We start from the raw sequence: 22,899 nt of genomic DNA, 5'->3' as shown, positions 1-22,899 counted from the left end.
CCTTTTTAACTTATTGCCAGTAAATCCCAGCAAAATCAGTATACTCTGGGTTTCATACCACTGTAGCGAACCAGATTAATTCAGCTGATGTGTGACTTGCTAGAGCTGAGTGTAGAACATGTGGAGAAAAAGCAGCAATAAAAAAATGTTGTCACTACTACTCTCTGGCGTATCTAGCTCGAGTGACGTGAATTAATGGATCCAAGAAACACAAAACGAGAATTTGCTTTAACTCAGAAGGCATGGCCCCCGTGACTCTGTTCTTGCAGCAACTTTATTTTGTTTTGAGAACTTTCTGTCTGATAGGAAAGAGAACTGGAAGGCTGCTATAACTTATCTTCCAGACGCTTTGATTTAGCCAGTGATTCTCATAATAAATGGTGAAGACGAACATCCCATCATCGCTTCAATTGTCAGACGTTGAACACTGTCAACAGATTTCTTATCAACTGTATTTGTGACAACTCAATTGTCGGCGAAAGACTGAGTTTGAACTTGATTAGTTTCCGTGAAATGAGTCAAAGCGGTACTTGAATCCACCTATCTGAAAAACGTAATTTTTGTGTCGCCGATGTCTATGAATTATTCTTTGCACCCAGTGGCCTCTTTATCACATAATGATCAGTGTGACTCATCCAAATGGAATTTAAGAGAGTGGCACATTCAAGAGTTGTAATGGGATTTCCACAGTGAGATCTTCTGCAATCTTAAATGTGGGTGAACTAATTAAACTAATTGTATTCATGGGCATAAAAGAATTCAGTTCTTTTCAGTGCTTTAAAGGGCAGCGCAAAATATAGTGCTGTCACATTGCATGAGCAGAAATATAATGAACACAGTGTTGGCTCACCATATGTTTTTTTTCCTTACATGAGCAGCTTTAAATATGTTCTGTTAGGATATACGGATGAAATTAGGAAACCATATTTCTGTGAGCCCTCTTTGAAAGTGTGAAGAATAACAGCAGCAGAGAGTCAGATAGGTCAAAGCAAGGGTGTTTGGAAGGTAAACTGCGATATTGTAGTGTCTAGACCAGGGGTGGGCAATTAATTTTTACCAGGGGCCACATCAGCAACCCGAGCACTGCTGGAGGGCCACATCGACAATATTTCAATTAAATTTTGCTCAATATTATTTTTGATATACCGTAAGATAAATAATAATAATTTCATTTAACCTAACTTGACTTTATACAAAAGCAGATTGCTTTTGATGGTTTTATTTAAACTCTTAATCCTTAAATATTTATATTAGGCTATGTGAAATTGAAATAAGAAAACAAAAACAATCATTGAATCACTGCAATTTATTTTTAACTTGTTCACACTTTAACTTTGTTCCACAAACAAGGAAAAACAACAAACAACTTAACAAGTTTATAGAAATACTGCAATACAACAAACAATAACTTGTTATGTTTTCCACCTCATTTTACCTCTTCAGTGCGAATAATCCAGTCTGTTCTGGGCTTGAACAAGGGCATTGAAATCTGGCTGAATGTCTGAGGTGGCTATGCGAAGGACAGCTGAGAGGTGCTCATCAGTGATAGAGGATCTGTGTTTGGATTTGTTGAACTTCATCACTGAAAATGTCTGTTCACATACATAGGTGGATCCAAAGAGGACCAGAATCCTCTGAGCATGCCTCCTCAGGTGTGGAAAGTTCTCCTCTTTGAGGGAGGAGTAAAAGTCCAGCAGTGAGACTGACCTGAAGTGCTCTGCCAGAAGTAGGTCAGACTGCAGGTCAATGAGCTCCATCTGAACATCGCTTGGTGCATTGTCCACACTGCAGTTGAAGGGAGAAGAAACCATGTGCATTTCACTCTCAAGAGTTTTGAAATCGCCTCGAAAACTCTCCATGCAGTGCTTCTAACTTGCTTGAGTACTTGTGGAGGTGATCAGCTGATCTTGTGGCTTCCTTTAGTGTTGGCAAGTGGGTCAGAATGTTGTCCTTCACTTGGCTTGAGAGAAGCTGCAACTTTCTCATGAAAGCCGTCACTGCACTGTACATCTCATGCACAAAAAGGCCCTTGCACTGCAGTTTGACGTTCAGTTCGTTCATGAGTGCAGTCACATCCACAGCGAATCCGAGGTCTGCCACCCAGTCTTCATCTGAAAGTTCTGGGATGTCATGTCCTTTCTTCCCACAGAAATTCTGAATCTGGTCTCTCAGGTCCCAGACACTTTTCAGTACTTTGCCCAGGCTGAGCCACCTGACGTTGCTGTGGTAGCTTATGTCACCATGTTCACTCTCATTTTCCTCCAAAAGTGCAACAAATTGTCTATGATTTAACGCTCTCGCTCTGATAAAGTTAACTGTTTTAGTTACAGCATCAACAACATGGTTAATTTTTAACACTTCCTGATGTATAATACAATGCAAAAATGTCAATTTCTGCACAGGGTTAATTTCTGTCACTTTATCCTGCATCCTCTTTAAAAGTCCAACATTTTTCCCCGTCAGATTTGGACAACCATCTGTTGTCACACCTGCCAGCTTGTCCCATTTCAGTCCCAACATGTCCAAACACGCATTTACCTCTGTGAACAAGTCTTTACCTGTGGTTGTCCCTTTAATTGACTGCATGGCTGCCAGCTCCTCCGTGATTTGAAAGTCTGCAGTTATCCCACGTAAGAAGATGAGCAGCTGGGCGGTGTCACGTACATCGCAGCTCTCATCCAAAGCCAGAGAAAAACAGTCAAAGTCGGCCGCTCTGTTCTTCAGCTGAAGCTCCAAGTTTCCAGCGATGGCCTCAACCCGCCTCGTTACAGTGCGGCGGGAGAGTGACACGTTGTCAAATGCGCCCTTCTTCTCCGGGCATATCAGGGCAACAGAGTCCAATAAGCACTCCTTAATAAACTCTCCGTCAGAAAACGCCTTATTTTTTCTAGCGATTTTGTGAGAAATGACGAAACTTGTCCTGACGGCTGCATCTCTGGGGGTGTGAAGTTTGGTAAAAAGTCCTTGTTGGGTTTGCAGTTTTACCATCAACGCATCAGCCTCCCTTGCGTGCTCTTCATCAGACAGATTCCGGTATTTATCCTCGTGCTTCGTCGTGTAGTGGCGATTCAAATTATAATCTTTAAACACAGCAACCTGTGTACCACAAATTAAGCACACGGCTTTACCTTTAATTTCTGTAAAGAAATACTTGGCAGTCCATGTCTTGTTGAAAACACAGCATTCGTCATCAACTTTTCTTTTTTTAGCGTGAGCGGACATCTCGGGGGTAACCGGGCATCACTTGTCGCTGTGCACCTTCACTCACAGGTTACGCACGGACATACGTCCATAAATAACGCTTTTCAAAACAAAAGCAGCACCGTTGTATTGCACACTCGACATAGATATTTTTTAAATTTATTTTGTAATTTATGATTGGCCTCACGCGGGCCGGACAGGGACGCACAAAGGGCCGGATGTGGCCCGCGGGCCGTAAGATGCCCAGGTCTGGTCTAGACACATTAATTTGTCAGAGACTTAGTTCAAAATATATTTTGGAAAAGACCTGAGGTGCAACCTGAAAGAAGCCCATAGCTTTCAGGTAGGTTCACAGGGTGACGGCTGAAGAGCAGTACTCATTACCTCACTGGCTGTACGGAATGTTGACCAATCGCTAGCGCTGATAACAGGGACACTGAAAAACACAGTGCTTTATATGCTCTTTTCTAAAAATACCAAAGTCATCAGCAGCTAGCCACTCTGTGAGGCCAAACATCAGCTTGCAAGCATGCTAATGTTTAACATACGGGGATCAGACGTCCCGGTGTGCTAGTTGTCATTCAACAGTCACGAACAATTTTTTTTTCGATATTCACCACAGTAAAAATAAAAATTATATTTACTATATAATACTTTTTGCTCCCACATATACATTTATCATGTTCAGTCCCACTCATTATCACCTAACCCAGGGGTCGGCAACCCGCGGCTCCGGAGCCGCATGCGGCTCTTCGGCCCATCTGCTGCGGCTCCCTGAGGCTACATCCACACTAATACGTTTAATACGAGTTTTAACAAACAAAAACAATCTGCGTCCACACGGCGTTTCAGCATTGTGATCCAGACTAAAACGCCTGAAAACGAATATCACGTGACTATTCACGTACACTGGGCATGCAGTGGGTGCCAGTGTTACGTCCTACTGGTTTTTAAACCAACTGGTTTCCCTTCCGTGTGTGTGTTGTGTTCACGTAACAGCAGCAGCTGTTTTCTGCCTCTGTTGCCAGATTCGTCACACATTCACAAACATATTGCTGGAGATTTAACCCTCCTGTCACTTTTGGGGTCAATTTGACCCCATTCAATGTTTAACGTCTCCATAAAAATGATTGACATCATTTTTTTTGCTTCATATTTAATTACTTTTCCTAATTTAATGGGGACAACTGGGTAAACATAAAATTAACATGATAATATGTTTTCAATGTCCTGTACACATGTTGTACGCATCGGTGTTCTTTGGGGTCAATTTGACCCCAGGCTGTTTGAGCTGTATACAACATATAAGGTCATCCACAGGTCAGAGGGTGCCTTGTCACAGACACAAGATCTGCACCTACAAGCACAAGCACCTGCAATATTATCAAATAATCTACAAAGTAACACATTTGGATCGGTGGGGGGTGGGGGGTCAGACTGCAGCTGGGAATGCTGCGAGAGGGGCTACTGTGAGACTGACCGCCTGTGAGTGCTATAAAAGCTTGCACAGCAGCCTTCTAAACATTTTCTCTTGGTGCTCTGTGCTCTCTCTCAACTGAAAATGACTTCTGAGGAAAGATTTTCTGTCAATGAGGTGTTGTCTCATCTCTTTGACCATGAAAGTGACATAGAGGAGAATGTGTCTTGAGACAGAGGATGATGTTGAGGAGGACCCTGATTTTGAGGCATCCTCCTCTGATGAGGATGAGACCCTCAGTGTTGACCCTCCTGTTGTCTCTCAACCACCAGCAAACACACTACCTTCCAAAAATGGAAAGATATTATGGTCTGTCTCCCCACTTGAACAACAGGGTAGACTTAGTGCTGCTAATGTCATCAAAATGGTTCCAGGCCCCACCAGATATGTCAGCCATGTCCAAGACATAAAATCAGCATTTGAGCTCTTCATAACACCATCAATCGAAAAGCATATACTTGAGATGACAAATTTAGAGAGGAGACGCGTGTATGCGGACAGTTGGAAAGACTTGGATGTGACCCACTTGCAGGCTTACATTGGGTTGCTCATTTTGGCAGGAGTGTACAAGTCGAAAGGCGAAGCAAGCCTTTATGCTGCTGACACTGGAAGGGCAATATTTCCAGCCACCATGTCTCTAAACACCTTCCATGTTTTCTCCCGTGTCATACGCTTCGAAGGCACGGCCGACGAGAGCGTGACAAACTCGCAGCAATACGGGATGTATGGGATAAGTGGGTTCAGCGATTACCCTTTCTTTATAATCCAGGCCCCCACGTGACTGTGGATGAATGTCTGGTTGCATTTCGTGGACGCTGTCCCTTCAGACAATACATTCCGAGCAAACCGGCCGAATACGGTATCAAAATATGGGCAGCATGTGATGCACAGTCCAGCTATGCCTGGAATATGCAGGTGTACACTGGTAAATCCCCTGGGGAAGCACCTGAAAAAAATCAGGGCATGAGGGTGGTACTTGACATAGCTGAAGGACTGAATGGTCATAACATTACATGTGATCATTTTTTTACATCGTACGCCCTGGTGGAAGAACTGCTGAAAAGGAAGGTTACCATGTTGGGGACAGTGAGAAAAAACAAGCCGGAGTTTCCCACTGAGCTGCTTGTGATGAAGAACAGGAAGGTAACATCTTCAATGTTTGCCTTCACTGACAGAGCCACTGTCGTCTCCTATTGCCCCAAGAAAGGGAAAAATGTCCTGCTGATGAGCACCATGCACAAAGATGCTGTCCTGAGCACCAGAGAAGACAAAAAACCACAAATGGTCTTGGACTACAACGAGACAAAGGGAGGGGTTGATAACCTGGACAACGTCACAGCCACATACAGCTTCCGACGCATGACTGCTCGTTGGCCCCTTGTAATTTTCTTCAACATCATTGATGTGAGTGCCTACAAAGCCTTTGTATGAAGGCAAATCATTGTCAAAATCCGAGAGCGCAAATGAGATCCATGCGCGCGCGTATTTTACTTTGACGAGCGCTTTTATATCACTCCGCGCGCAAAAGTCTGTCTCCTGCTCGCGCGAGCAAAAGTTGCTCGAGAAGCTTAAACCTGTTCGCTCGCAAAACTTTATTCTGCCCGCTCGCGAGTCTTTTTTCTGCTCGCTCGCGAGTAGTTTTTCTTTTTGACAGTAAGTGGGCGGACCCAGTCGCCATTGTATCTCTACATCTAATTGGTCACAATGCTCGTCTTTGGATAAACCGGATATGACTGACACAGACGCCAGGTCTGTTAGAGGTGGTTATCAATCCGCCACTAAACTCTACTCCACTACATTTGCTTTGAATTCACTCCATCATTCTATTATAGACAATGTGTGTTTGATAGTCAAACTGTGACAAACCGCTCAAAGACACTCTTTGATCTTAATTGATTAAAACATGATGCGATCATATGTAATCATACTGTTGTGTTTACAGAAGAGATATAATGTAGTTGTATATAATATGAGCAACAATTTGGACCTGCTCAAAGATCTGGAGCCATAATTAGGGACCACTGTTTGTATATTAACTGTTAAATCACTGACAAGTAGTTAGTGGATGAAAAAGTATTCAGATCCTCACTGCAGTAAACGTACTAATACCATACTGATGAAACAATAATCCACTACGAGTAAAATACCTGCATCCAAAACCTTAGTCAAGTATGTTATTATCAGTAAAATGTACATTATTTGCCCCTAACCTGTAGTGCAATCTGAAAATCTTCCCCTGACGTCTGTGTCAGTGATAACCGGTTTATCCAAAGACGAGCATTGTAACCAATCAGATGAAGAGATACAATGGAGACTGGGTCCGCCCACTTACTGTCAAAAAGAAAAACGACTCGCGAGCGAGCAGAAAAAAGACTCGCGAGCGAACAGGTTTAAGCTTCTCGAGCGACTTTTGCTCGCGCGAGAGTAAATCCTGCTCGCGGAGTGATATAAAAGCGCTCGTCAAAGTAAAATACGTGTGCGCGTGGATCTCATTTGCGCTCTCGGATTTTGACAGTGATTTGCCTTCATACCTTTGTAATATGGAGGGAAATAAACAAGGACTGGAACAGCGGAAAACTGAGTACGTCTGCAAGGAACATGCATGCACTCTCTGCACATCAGGTGTACAGTAGTGCAGACAAAAGGCTGGAATGTACCTTCTGGTGGCCTGAAGGAAAAATAATATGCTGTTCATATTCTGTCAGTTCGTATTCTGTCAAACTCACTTGAGTGACTGTGTAACTTCGTTTTTTACTATCTCACACATACATATTCGCATTAATAGCACAGATTAGCACTATGAGTAGCATAGAACAATCCCTGACACAATGCACAAATGTACTTTTTTATAGTTTTTTTGTATATAAATAACTGTTATGTGTTCCTTACTGATGTTGATATTCTGTTTTAAAAATATAATCCTTCTACATTTTTGAAATTGTGTTTATCCTGGGGGTCAAATTGACCCTCAACATAATACATGCTACTATTCTTCAGAGGTCACACAGCCCATTGTCTCCTACGTGAGTGCAGAAAACATTATATTTCCCACAATTTAAGCTTCTGCATTTTCCAAATGCACTAGTATTATTCAAACGTATTGTTCGGTTTGTAAGCCTCGTACCGCACGGTTTAATACGAATTTGTGTATCGTTACACCCCCAGAAACAAATAACCGTAACTGTGGCGTCATAATGAGGTTATTAGGACATGGTTCAACTGTAGCAGGACAGCACAGAAGGCCCAGGTATAAAATGCACGGCCCACCACTGGTTTATAGTAATGTGCAATGAAGCCAATATTCTGTAGTTTTACTTGTGAAGTCATCATGATGAATGTCTTGTTTTCTGTTTTTAGGGACAATGTTCCTCCATGCAGCAACATTGTCAAAGTGAGGATTAGGAATAAGTGCTGTGTGGGCACATTTTAAGAGGAGATGAAAGGTTTTCCAAATAGCTCTTCATCGGCATTACATTACAATCATTTAGCAGATGCTTTTATCCAAAGCGACTTACAATTCAGAGCCTATCACACTGTAGGCACAGCTACGGGAGCAATTTTGGAGTTCCGTGTCTTGCCCAAGGACACATCGACATGCGACTAGCAGAGCCGGGATCGAACCCTGCTCTCTACTTAGCCACAGTCACAATTCATTTGGCTACATCTGACTCTCCTTGACTCAAGCAGATATTCTTCCCAACGTTTTAAACTGTGGTAATTAGTCAGGCAAAGGGGCTATGCTTGCTGAAGGGGCTGCTAGGAAAAGCTGATATTAACCAATCCTTTGCTCAAACATAGATGTGTAGAAGGCAAGTGGACAAAGGCAGACGACAATTCATTATGACTTATTTTTTCAGGTTTAATTAAATAATAGATGTTTGTTTGTCCTCAGATTTAAAGTTTGTCTTCTCAGTAAATAATCATATATCCAGTAATTATTCAGAGATCGCAACATCACTTTCTCCTCATCGTATAATTATTTAATAATCATCAGAAAAAAAAGACATGGTCATTTGAAAATCATAAAACGGTTCATTCATAACCAGAAAAAACCCCTGAAGATTATAAGAAGAAATGGCCTGAAGGTAAGAGGACTTCCTTTTTAAAAGGTGCTATGAACACAATGCTAATATAAGTGACATATTGTCTTCATTAAAATAGTGTACCCTTTGACAATCAATGTCTAAAGCTTCTCTAATCAATAATTGCCTATAAACAATGGATCAAATGCAATGTGAAAGGGGATGAACCCACAATTATCCCCTGCAAAGTGTTTTACCTCCTTCAGCTCATTGTTTTGGTATTATAGTACACAGCTTTAGTTTTAGTTAAGTTCAGTCTCTCACTCTATTATTGATTACTCTGCTGTTTATTTGTTAAGTAATCCATTCATCTCTTATCAATGTACAAAATATAAAAATAAAAAAAATAAAAGCAGATCAGAATTTTTCAGAACCCAAAGTAAAATCTTCAAATTGCTAGTAGTGGCTTTCCAACAGGTCAAAACTCAAAGATATTCATCTTACAATGGCGTATGACAGAGAAGAAAAAACAAACAGAATGCAGGACCTGGTGAATGTTTAGCATTTTCTGCTTTAAAATAGTTGGCGCTTTACTAATTGATTAATCATAGTTGATGATAAATCTCTTGATGCTTGACTAATCAATTATTCGTAGTTGGTGAATAATCTCTTGTCACTGGAATAATTGATTAATTGTAGTTGGTGATTAATCTCTTGTTGCTTGATTTAGCGATTTATCATAGTTGTAGTTTTAACAATTCATTTCAAAGGAAAGCTTCTTTCCAAACTGGCAATATATTATTGATGAAGTGTATGACAATAAACAACAGTCCATTATAGATAAATAAAGCTCCATGTAAATAAAGCTCTTGTATAAAGGTTGAACTACATATTCGCACTCAGCAGACATCGACAGTGATCTGAGCAGCGTTGAGGAAAACTTGGAAACCGATGTTAGCTGTTAGCCAGTTGGTACGTCCACTGAAGCTCAGTATTTCAAAGCTGCAGATCACTATTATGCAGTGGTGGGACGTCAGGGCCTGTAAGGCCTTCTCTGCTGGCCTAAACAAAATCACAAAGTTATAGCTATTTTATAATTTAATAATTTTTCTTAAATACACTACATGTATTATCATTTCTAAAAATATTTTTCCCATCATCTTATTTTCTCATTGCACAGCTCTTCCTGTTGCTCTGCTTCCAGTGCAGCTTGTTTTAAGTAGAGCTTTTATCCAATCAGATTTCACCTCTGTGTCTCTAGGTAAGAAGAGTGGCCAGAGGCCTGCAGACTCACAAGTGAATCCCTTTGCAGTTTAAGTGAATGGGGACGATATTGTTGATTGTGGACGATATTGTTGACACGTCATCATTACGTGCAGCTCAGTTTTCAGGAGCAGCTCTGCAGTGAGGTGCAGTGTGTGCTGTAATTGGTCAGTGGGCGAGCACATGACTATTGTGAAACAAAACTTAGTTCAAATTGAAAGATATGGAAGAAATTATTACATTTTTAGCATTTTGCTTGCTGCAGATTCTTTTTTTTTTTACTTAGCTTTGTTTTTTTAACACTCAATGGCTGAAGGTGGAGAAACAGATTCGTGAGTTGGGATTTAACCGTGGGATTAAACTCTTTGTCAACAAAGAAAGGAGGATGGAGTTTGTCTTTAAGTGAACAGCATTTAGTAAATCTGCGTTTGTTTTTTTACATCTAATATCTGAATGGCCCTTGAGTGTGTAGCAGAATGCGTGTTCCGCTGCAGGTCTGCTGGGCTGATTGGTTGCTCTGTTGTCAAATGAATATATGTGACTGGTTCTTGTGAGTTTGTTGTTGTCATTGTGTTAATTATATAGATTTGGACTAAATGCAAATGTCCGTTAATTACGAAGCATTCAGTTTTTCTGAACTTTACTGTAACACAGTACATTTTATTACCCTAAGTGACTTACATAAAAACAGAAAAGTCAACCTCATCACTGATGCCATGCACGTTTTGTTTAGTTCACATGAATCCAGTCATCTTAAACTTTAATTGGGAATTTTATGTCACCTGCAGGTGACAGGAGGCGTATTATTCCCCCTGCAACACCTGTCGTCCACCAAGGTCATCCTCAATAAGGCCCCTGTACACGGAACCAGTTTGATTTGCATGCATAATACATAATGTTGAATGTCTTGTAAAAAGGGTACATTTTCTTTCAGAAAAAATGATGTGCTCCGATTTCAACGGCACAGCTGGGTATGTTCCCTACACTGTAGTACTAGTTTTAACAGAGCGACACCACCTGGTTGGGGTTTTACTGTAGCAGGAGCATGGCAGCCTTTATTGTTGCAGTGAAGAATGGCTATAGCTGGAGTTTGAGTATTAATGAAGTGCTAAACTTTGAACAGTGTACTTGTGATATTAAAAGCCCACTGTTCTAAGTATTACATTGAACGAGTAGGTTGCTCCAGGCAGCGTTTTTTCAGAAGGGAAATCAAGTTTGGCCACTGCGGTGGAGTAGTGCAGAGAATGAAATGTCATTCTATCCCATTGAATGTGACATTTTTTCTCCAATCTACGTCTGCACCTCTCAGAGAGGAAGTCGGAGGCATGACCTTTTCTAGTTTCCTTGAGGCTTTGCTCGAGCCAAATGCCCTTCGATATTTTGCTGCGCATCTGAGCTAATTGAATTTAAAATATTGCGTGTGAACCGAGGCCTGTGGTAATGAGAGCCGAGCTGGCTGCGCACAAAAGGTCTGTAAATTGATAGAAAAGGTGAGCGATCCCTCTGACAGTTTGCCTCAGACAGAGCCTCAGAGTGCAATCTCCCACCCTGCCTGATCCTCTGCAGGAGCCAAAAGGGCACCAAGGGACGAATGTTGAGTTATGGCCTCCAACCCACCAATCCCAGCTGCCTGCCTTATCAGTCGGACATCATCCTGATACTTGATAAGTCACAAGCGGTGGGGATGTACCCGCAACAAAACTGAAATCAGGGAATTTCCTCAGGCACAACAGTGTCAAAAGATAGGTTGGCATTTGTTCTCAAGTTTGTCTTAAAACAATGGTTTTACAACAGTTTTTACCAGCCACGACAGCAACACCGGTATTGTTTTATTGTTGTAATTTCAGTAGAGTACTGGCTTTGAGTACTGGCCTGACCGGCTGGTGTAATTCCATCGCAAGATGGTCTCTAGTTTCCTTGCTGGATTAATTCCCTCCTGTTCATGAAAGCATATCGGTAAATATTCATTAGGGCACTTGAACTGAACTGCACTACACAGGGCTCTCATACTGCGGTTACTGCTGAAAATGTTGTCCTCCAATATGGTGCCAGGATCGACCTTTGGTTGGGTGAGCATAATTCCCACCTTCCAGCTCCCCCAAGCTCTGTCAGCAGTATCGGCGTTGTTAGCGCCGTTAGCTGCTAGCCGATGGCTCAGGCATCACCATGTTCAGAGCCGTGTGCAGGCAGGCAATCCCGTTGCATGGGTTGTAGCTCCTGCGGTCGTGGGCCAACCACAGGAAGAGCAATAGCGATGATCGGGTATCAAGTACCGATACACAGCCCCGATATCAATAGTTTCTTTCTCTCTTTGCTGGAGCACAACTTCTTCTAAAACAGTATAGCAACCTGTAAAACAGACCTCAATGCACCAGCCGGCCACCACTGACCATAAACCAGCACGACTGATGCTCCCCCCTATAGTTATTACACTTTGCTCTGACATTGACGTGACAAACAGTTTTACACAAAAGTACAACCACTTTCCCCAAACTGTTTTTAATGTCAGAAAAGACAAGGTTAGGATAAAGCACGGCAGAACATCTGTCCCTCTGGTGCAGTAGATGAGTAATAATGAACTGACTTTGGAGAAACACAGCCCACTCATGAATAAAGACATAAAAACCATATTAACAGCAGACTGCACTCACATACAGTAAAGCTTGTCATCAGGTAGAGCAGGGGTCCCCAAACTTTTTCCTGTGAGGGCCACATCACTGAACATATCGGGTGCTACTCGCAGGTGAGCGACTGTTGCATCGTGCGCGCGGATCGGGGCGGAACACCGCCGTGCGCGATACAGAGAGCAGGGGAATTGAAAACGCGCGACCATGTAGTGACAGACATGACATGCCGGCGTGTAAATAAATTAAGCACAAGTACTCGTCCTTCAAGCTCCGGTCTCTCTGCTCTTCTACTTCTTCTACTCTTCTACTTCTACAGGGTGCGCGCATGACAGCTCTCATCTCGTTCGCCCCCTGGTGGTTGGCTGATTCAGGAAGCGTTTGATTTGATATGTAGCAGAGCACGTATTTTAAACGTTAATATCGCAGACGATCATGCTCATTTAATCGTGGCAGCCAAAATCGTGATCGCGATTAAAATTCGATTAATTGTGCAGACTGAAAAAAAATCATAATGCGTCTCTGGTATTGTTCAGGGGGCCGGACCAAATGTGGAGGCGGGCCGCATCCGGCCCGCGGGCCGTAGTTTGGCGACCACTGAGGTAGAGGATCATTGACCTCCAGCTGACCTCCGTCGACCGGACCAAACCCCTTATCCCTCTGCAGGGCATTGGATGCTGATATATCCGCCATTACTGCACACACTCGCAAGTAAAATATCTTGCTATGATGATGAAGATTTAAGAAATAGGACACAAGAGAAAGAGTTTTACAGTGAGATATTGCCACTGCACCAGCATCCCATGCAACATTATGGAGCAATGAATGTAACGCTCCATTTCCAGCTGGTTTTAACACGTGATCTGGATCTGGATAGGTTATCTGGATAAAAGCAGGTCCTTAAACGTGGACATAAAATTAGAGCTAGATAATGGTTTCCAAGACAGCAGTCACTCATCTGAGTGTGCATTTCACATTGCAACAGTTGACTAAAATGCTTCCAAGCCAACACATTCTCACTTTCAGTTCGTCCAATAGTGACGCTTGGTCAGTGGCCCTACGTTTCAAACTATGAGGCTCGACATTCCCCTCTAGAGACAGTTTTGGATGTTCCAGGGTTTGTCAGTTTTCAAAATCAACTTCTGATGTAGTTTTACTTAGTTCTGAAGTGTATTTATGCACCAAAACTACTTGGTTAGGTTTAGGCCTTGGCATCACAGGCCGAGGGGCACTGACCAAGCTGAAGTACTTTACTGCAAGGCAATGCAAGGCATTTTTCATGTTAGTGTTAGCAATCAACTATTATAAATTGTATCCCAGTCCGTTTTATTCGGAATTTAAGGAGATCCATATTGTGTGGTTAAATTTGTATTCCACTTGGAAAGTGGAAGCTAGTTAGCTTAGCTTGCTAATGATATTGCTGATTTCCGATGTTGCTCTTCTTTTTAATATTATTTCATTCAGTCATCGGCAACCCCTGCACATTGTGTGCATCCTGCATATAGTACGTCACAAACAGCTATAAATAGCTCACGTTAGCTGTCCAGTTGTGGTAATGGCAAATGACCAAACTGTGTAAACCCTCAGTGATATCGACAGCCACAGAGGGCTGAAAATCATCAAATGTCTAGCAGTGTGGTAAATGGGTTAAGGCATGCAAAACCATCGTAATTATTCTGTAATCCTTGTGTCTCAAATGCATACCCGCAACTATCTGAAACAAGAACAGAAGTTCCTCACCTCACCCACCCACATGCAGCCACCCACCCAGGAACAATAAAAGCAAACTGCTGTGGTCCTGCTGATGTCTGGACCATCCCAGAGAAAGACATTTCAGAGCTGCCTGGTGCTCGTAACGGGCAGCTCTGTGAGCAGGCAGCAGTGATTAAAATGACATCAGCACCATGGAAACCGAGCACCGTGTCATTCCCTCAAGGAAAATCACAGGCCTATTTACAGCCGTATTTCACTCCAGATAATTCAATATGAATTTTAGTGCCACAATTAAGACCTGAAATGTATTCCACTGAGGAGCAAAGAAGGGCAGGCCAGAGCGGCCCAGCCTTTGTGGAAAAATACATTACAAGATAGAAGAAAGGGACCATAGGTATTACTTTTGATTTGCTGCAGTCATTACAATCAGTATGTACCACCATGACTGAACAGAGAAGAACAACATAAGGAAAAGTATGTCGTAGTTCCGACCAAACTATTAGGGCTCTCTGGAACTGCAGTGAAAAATAAGCATGTACCATTACATTTTTAGAAACACGCCTCCAGCATGAGCCATGTTCCTATAGTATATGTGTATTTTAAAATATCGCATTTGAAAAAGTTTTTACGCCCGTCTGAGGTGGTTATGGCCTTTGTCGAATTAGAGTTGATGTGCTAAATGGATAATGGAAACACCTTTGCCGAATAAATTCTGAGGTAGCGAACATTTAATTCACATGACCAATCAGCTGTTTTAATTCAATTCAATTTATTTTGTAGCCCAAAATCACAAATTTGCCTCATAGAGCTTTACAATCTGTACACATGCGAAAAAAAAAGGATGAAACCTCAGAGAGCAACGGAGGAGGGATCCCTCTATCAGGATGGACAGAAGTGTGATAAATGTCATGTGTACAGAATGAACATCATAACAGAGTTACAACACATTCAATGCATATGACATAAATGATTCCTATAATGAGAGTAGTATGCAGAATAATGACGGAAAGATTACGACTACTAATAAAAACAGCAGAAGTGGATATAGTAGAATAACAATAACAACAGCAGTAATGGCATCGGCAATCACAATGTGACTACTAAGCTGTCTGCGTCTACCTAGATATTCCCATAACGTGTGAATGCTTGTCTTTGTCTTCTGACAGCATTAAACATGACTAATAGTAGCTGACATGAAAGAGCAATTCAAAATTCCTGAAGACCTCTCCCCATTTTCTCTTGTAAATGGTTAGATGGCCATGGTGACTTATTTTGTTCCTGGTTAGCAACCTCTACTTCTTCTACTCTGTTTACTGGCAGATTTTATAGTTTATAGTGCCAACTTCTGAACCAAATCTGCCACCAGTGTAATCGATTATTTCAGATGTTGAACCTGGCTGCGGGGATTTGCTCCCTTTCAGCCAGTATTTGTGAGGTCCAACACTGATGTTGCATGACAACGCCTGGCTCACAGTCCTCGTTCCAACCATGACAGTTTGATGGTGATCCAGCATGCACCTCAAAACCTAAACAACTAATTGGAATTCAAACCTATTTCATTTTATTATTCATACTTGTGACATGTCAAAATGCCGTATATGAAAATGTAGATTGTAGCATTAATACCTCTCTTAATTGGAACTGAGGGATCTGGTACATAACTTGCAGCCAGTTTTCTTTGGCAGTAATTAGGTAACTATTTTGAGAACATCTTAATCACAGACTGTAATAATTACCTGATCAAGAACACAAAACATTATTACTGGGAGTAGTTTACACAATGTGTGATGATCATATAAACCAAAAAAAAGTCTGAACATGACTAGAAGCAAATACAGTGTCGGCCATATTGCACTTTGACAATAGTGGTAGTTGTATCGAAGTAATCACACAATTTGGACAATTGATTAATCTTTTATTAGCATATAATATAATTTCTTTTTTTGTTGTGTTAGTACACGTTCATGAACATGTAAATTTACTATAAAATCCGAGCTGAAGCATTACTAAATCATAACTAAAAATCATATGGCATTTGCTCTCAGTTGCAGTGCAGCATATTATAACAAATTGATCTATATTATTGTTGTAGGCTGTGTATATAGAATACATATTTTCTGAAGTTGTGTTCAGACTGAACCCAAAGCAAGTCATTTCACAAATTTGACCTCTGGAATGTTTCCGCAGTCGGCCCAAACAGCAAATGTACAAGTTGTAAAGACATTAGCTACAGCTAGCTAGCACCGTACAAATCAAACCCATTTTATACTGTGACTACACTCATAACTCATACGGACATATCTTTGTGACCCACATAGAATGTTTTTGTTTGTTGTGTTATTTATCTTATTTCAATGCTAAATTAACTTGTTGTACTCTGACCAGGCCAGTAGAGGGCAGTAGTGGACCATCTTCAACATGGGAGATGCCTTTACTCAGGAACTGCTAGTTTTCTCCTCATTTTGTCAAGAGACCCCACTGACAACAACAAACACTTCTCATCATTTCTCCCGCTTAACAGGACATTTATGTCTGCTCACACACCACCAGTGATTTGTGACTTCCACCTCTACTGCAAGGGAGGATGGGACTTGCCTGAGCCATTAAGAAGAATCTCTCCATCAGCTCAGTTAGTGAAGCTTTTGAAATTGCCCTCCTTATATGAACTGGTGCTCTCTGGCTTTGCCAGGTGCACTGTACCTATACCATACTTAGTGGGGACACATGATTCCCATAGTTCATTGCAGCTCCGAGCTACTGAGCTCAAACGCTCCGCCAGCCTCAACCTCACAGATCATAGGCGTCTCCCACCGCTCCACGTCTTCATCTCATTTTGTTTCGCCAGGTTCAAGTTCACATCAACTCCCATCTTTCATTTGACTAAACAATTACACACCCTCTAACATTTGCTCCGCTATCTGAACACACTTTGTGAGGATTGGAAAGTTGAATCAGAAAACACCTGGGGTGTGTATCTCTCAGGGATGGGAGTAGTTTAGACTCATTTCAATTATGTTACTGCATCATCCTCATCATCCCAGCTGACCTCAGCTGTCAGTAACAGTAACATTAGTTCTCTTCAGATAAAAATTCTTTCCCAGACGACGAAGATTCATTGTCAATTACGTTTCGAGGTATACATAATTTCTCCCTGATTTGTTTTTAAGGCCTCACAAATATGTTTTTAATCAATGTCTGCAAACAAACAAACAGGATTTTCCCCCAGGGGACCGGTGTCTGTGCCTAAACATAATCAAGACGTTTTGTTTCAATCCACGTCGTAAAACACATTTTTAAAACTGTGACCTTAATCCAGGAGAAAATGTGTTTCCACGAAACGTACTTGAGAATGCCGTTTAGTTGTGTGGAGATTATTTTAAAGAGACAGGTTTGCAGAGAGCATCTTGTCCCTGCTGTTGTCTGATTTATGAAATGCATACAGCATTGTGACTGTTCCAAGCTCATTGTTACTAACATCCTAAAGCAATTATAGAGAATCTGTCCAGAGGCGAGATGATGGCCCATATATTGATACGGTGTAACTCGCTGATCCCTCTGTCTTTGTGCTGCCGTGGCTGTGATTTTATCTTTCCTCCGAGGCCCACGGAGTTGTAGCCACATAGACGGACCAGAGTTATTACTTCATTTTACAGCCTGTCACAACACTGACAGCCTCGGGGAACACACCTGACGAGTACAGAAAGGGAAGCAGGTAAGTACTTTCATAAAAACTAGATCATATCGGTCCGATTTTGTTTTTGCATGGCAGTTAAGCGAAAAATAGCAATCGCGTTCACAGTTTGCGCAGCTTATCACACTGCAATTACAGAATCCTCTCTGAAGCCATTTCGTAAATAACACAGGAAATCAAGTGCAACAGCAGCTGTGATACTGGTTGGATAGCTACCTTGGTTGTGTTTGGGGTCAGATCAGTCTCAATAATTGCAAATGCACACAGAAAGACTCACAAACGCAAACAGAAAGATTCACAAATGCGCACAGAACAATTCACAAATATATTCGATTTACAAATGCACACAGAAGGATTTAAACAAATACATTTGACTCACAAATACATTCCAATGCACACATAAATAAATTACGATTTATATAAATGTAAATTTCTGCATTTGTCTGTATTTGTGTGTGGATTTTTCTATTTGTTTGTGGATCGTACTGCATTTATTTGTGGATTGCTACACATTTGTGTGTGGGTTTTTGAGACTGCCCTGACGTGGATGGATTCGCAAATGCGTTTTTTTCAACATGGACCTATCTGTAGCCAATCAGATGTCAGCCTCATTTTCAACCAATCACATGACCTCCCCCCCCACGAGGCTGCCAGCGTAATGCTGGGTTCACACCAAACGGCCGCGTTAATCGCGTCATTCACGCCGCCAGTCTCGCCGGGGACTATTCGCGTGAATTGCGCTGGACGCGCCGGAGAGGGGGCGCGACTTATCGCCCTGAAAGCCGTTCAACTGTCCGCCATCAACCATGGAAAAAATAACCTCTATTTCTGCCTAGTACGTGTTTTGGAAGTCCCAGATATCACGGGAAACTAAACACCGTCATGTCTGGGTTCATAACATTGTCCGGAGGAGCTCCATGGATTTCATCGAACTGTATTCACTGTGTCTAGTGAGCCACATGTCGGCTGTTTACTACAGCTGTATGAACACAAAATAAACTGATTCGGCTGTGATTTAATGGCAATAAACTGACAAAAAGGGACTCCGAATTAACGTAATGATGCCCATTTGTACTTGTTTTCTCAATGGAGCTCGGATCGATCGGTGCTAGGCTATGCTAACATTGTAGCAGCTCCACCAACACTCAACATAACGTCATCTAGACGTAAATACGGCAGCGTCTTTTTCATTGTTTGTACCATATGGTTTACACACACACATGTATACACATAGTTTGGTCCGGTCTCTACTGATATGAGGGATTGTAGAGCTCTGGGTGAACACAGACGGCTACAGTATTTGTTTCCTGATTCAACAACGCTGGCAGCCTCGTGGGGAGGGGAGGGGGGAGCTGCGCTTATGTGTTGGTTGAAAATGAGGCTGACATCTGATTGGCTACAGACAGGTCTATGTTGAAAAAAACGCATTTGCGAATCCAGCCACGTCAGGGGAGTCTCATAATACCCACAAAGAAATGTGGAGCAATCCACAAATAAATGCAGTGCGATCCACAAAGAAATACATACAAATCCACAAACAAATAGAAAAATCCACACACAAATACAGACAAATGCAGAAATATATTTGTGATTTTTTTTTTACATTTATATAAATCATAATTTATTTATTTGTGCATTGGAATGTATTTGTGAATCGTTCTGTGTGCATTTGTGAGTCTTTCTGTGTGCATTTGCAATTATTGAGACTGATCTGACCCCATAGTTGTGTGGAATGCAAGGTGATTATTTTGGAGGAGAGAGGCATGAAAGTCAGTGAAATACCAATTTGAAGGTCAGAACCTTTCGTTGATCTGAGCAGATGGACTGGTTTGTGATCTGAACCTTTCAGATGGAGGGTCGATTCAAGTGAGTGATGCTATACGCTGCTTGTCCAAATGAGGGGAATACAAAGACAGAACATGTTCTTCATATGAAAACAACTGTAACAAATGAGTTCCATTAGCCCGTTACACAACGGGAATTCTATCGACTGATGCTGACGACTGCAGACTGCAATGAGACTTTTAAAAAGAAATAGAATTAGATGTTGCTTGTGTACACGAAACCTGATGGTCTACATTGATGAGCAATTGTATGAAAGATTAAATGGGTCATGATGATGATATTAATGAAATATATACTGAAGTATAGTGGCTAGCACTGTCACCTCACAGCAAGAGGGGCCCGGGTTCGATCCCCGATCCCGGGTAGTCCTTCTGTGTGGAGTTTGCACGTTCTCCCCGTGGCAGCGTGGATTCCCTCCGGGTTCTCCGGCTTCCTCCCACAGTCCAAAGACATATAGCTTAGGTTATTTGAATACTCAAAATTGCCCGTAGGTGTGAATTTGAGCGTGAATGTCCTGCGATAAACTGGCGACCTGTCCAGGGTGTACTCTGCCTTCGCCCAATGTCAGCTGGGATCGGCTCCAGCGACCCGCGACCCTGAACAGGGTAAGCAGTCTGGATAATGGAATGGAATATACTGAAGTAAATCATCAATTATTGAATGAATCAATTGACAATTAAACAAATAAATGATAAAACATGTTGAAAATAAATACGAAAAATACATATTGAATGAAGTACTGCTCCCTAAATATGAGTCTATATATATATGTATATATATATACATACATATATATAAATGATATGATATGAATAAATAAGTTTATCTTTTAATAATCATTCCAACTATATGTTTATTCAAAGTATGTATTTGCTTGCCGGCTGCTTTTATTGTATTTCGTTTTTCTCCAGCCAAGGCCCCTTTAATTTATTTCATGTTGCATTTATCTTAGGATGACACTCACTTATGAATCAACCCTCATGACAGGATGATCTGTCACTCGGCAGAGACTCAGACAAAAGCTGGTCTGGTCATTCACAGTCCGAGTTCTAGTACATGAGTTATTGTGCATTGGAATTGAACACACAGTTTATGCTGTAGTCAATGTGTTTCTTACTGCTAGCACGAAATGTGTTTTACATTTTCCACACAGTTTAACACAAGTTACAATCCCACTGAGCTCCGTTCCCCATTTGCACGTGCTGTCAGTTTGTGTAGCGATGTTTGCTCTGCCTTGCAAGAACAATTTTACAGCGTCCTCCTGCTGCTTTCATGTTTGGAAATCCTCTCAGAAAGACGTGTGAGATCCTAAATGCCTGACTTGTACCAACCCCTACCATGGAAAGCAAATCATGTAACTTTTCTGATAAACTAGCAGCAAATAGTGTTTCTGATCATACTGATTTCTGTCTGTTCTTATGATCTCGAGGCATTCAAACGGACAGCCTCTGTGTCTTTTGTTTTTCTCTTTTTTACCTCACTGTTTAGAGGCGTTGGTAAAGTCACATTCAAGGTTGCAGTGAATAGTGATGAGTTGTGTTGCATTACAGTAAACAGGGCAACAAATTGAAGCCAACAAAATCCCAGACCTGCACCTCTCTATTGATGGAGTCAACCCACTGGATCTCAGTTCAGCCTGCACCATTACGTGCTGTGACAGTCTTGATAAAACTTTTAATTGCATACCTCTGAGCTTTTCTCTGAGGCCTGAGACAAATTGACTTTGGGCTAAAAGTCAGATGGTTTTTTGCAGCAAATAATCCTTTGTAAATGTGATCTGCACCCCACAAATACCAAGTGAAACACACAGAGGAGCAGATTTACCCTCCTGTCTGCCCCAAGCTCTTTATTTACACCTATTTATATGTTTGTGAGAGAGCCCCACACACTGCAACTGAAGACAAAATACATAATGTAATATCCAGTACAAGTTTGCAAATGAATAAAACAAAAGCAAACCTCTTGGACCCGAGCAAGCCCCATGTGGGGTTCAGAGCGAGATTTTTAATCAAAGAGAGCGTCGTAGAAATCAAAGTTCATAAAGAAATTTAAAAAATGAATTACTTTTTTTTTCTTTTTTTCGAAAAAAGTCTCCTTAACTTAATCATGTAAACCATTTTACACACTGAAAACACCATTATAAACTATTCTACTAACTAACTAAGAAGATCCGCGTGTATCATGTATTTGACGCCACCACCGGCGATCTAACAACTCGGAAAATGCTTCCGAAATGCAGCCATTGCATCCCTCCGGTCATATCACGCATCAGGAAGCATGAGAATTCAACACAGATTCTAGTGATAACATCCAAATTTCTCTCTGTCAAAGCATTCAAAAGTTACCTCCAAGAAGCCACCACAAAGCACAACCCAACACTGCCAAGATTACAACTGCACCATACCTTGAAGGAGGTTTTCAGGGTGAAAACGGTAAAATCCGAACAAAATCCTTATGACAAATGTGTTCGCAAACTCACTGTGAGCGTCTGAAACCTAAAATGGCGATTTTCCGTTCATCTGAAACAAAATGGTGGTCAATATGCCGGCCGGCGAATCATACATGGGCTTGGGGCTTGGGGCTTGGGGGGGGGGGGGGGGGGGGGCGCAGCACGGTTTTGGCTTTTTAGTGGCTGAAAATTCTGTCAATCACTTCAGGGAACATACGGGTGTGTTCGAAATAACCACCCGGTTCGAACGAGTGGTCACAGGCTCAGATCTGCCCACCATAGGCTTAGCAAGCGCTCCATACACACAGACAGAGGCGAGGAAAATGCATGGAGGAGAGATATGATGACCCCCAGAGAGGTCACAATGGCTCAAAATGATGCCAAACAGTTCTGTTATGATAGATTGTACAATATGAGTCATAAACAAAGTGAAATATAGTGAAATATATAGTTATATAGTATATAAAAGTACAATGGAACAGCTGCAAATCCTGGTTCGAAAATGAGAATTTGGCGTGTTTTTTCGTACATAATCTTCTATAACGTGCGTTTGCTTCACTTTATTTACACCAAGTCTTTTTGTGAGGCACCTGCACCGTTTTTGCTATGAATTG

At 41.7% G+C, this 22,899-nt stretch overlaps 1 protein-coding gene across 1 annotated transcript; it reads right to left on the bottom strand.

Annotated features, from left to right (window-relative positions):
• Positions 1 to 1,439: 1,439 nt before the first annotated feature.
• Positions 1,440 to 2,988, bottom strand: LOC306700380 (general transcription factor II-I repeat domain-containing protein 2A-like; the record flags this gene model as incomplete). The annotated part of the gene is made up of 3 exons (XM_079165388.1): positions 1,440 to 1,785; positions 1,874 to 2,259; positions 2,539 to 2,988. 3 exons carry the CDS (start codon positions 2,986 to 2,988, stop codon positions 1,440 to 1,442), a joined length of 1,182 nt encoding a protein of 393 aa, XP_079021514.1.
• Positions 2,989 to 22,899: the final 19,911 nt, after the last annotated feature.

Source organism: Pholis gunnellus (assembly GCF_910591455.1).
Source record: "Pholis gunnellus genome assembly, chromosome: 8".
In the NCBI taxonomy this organism is placed as follows: Eukaryota; Metazoa; Chordata; class Actinopteri; order Perciformes; family Pholidae; genus Pholis; species Pholis gunnellus.
The sequence above is the reverse complement of the archived record's forward strand: the minus strand, read 5'-3'. Positions and strand labels throughout refer to the sequence as shown.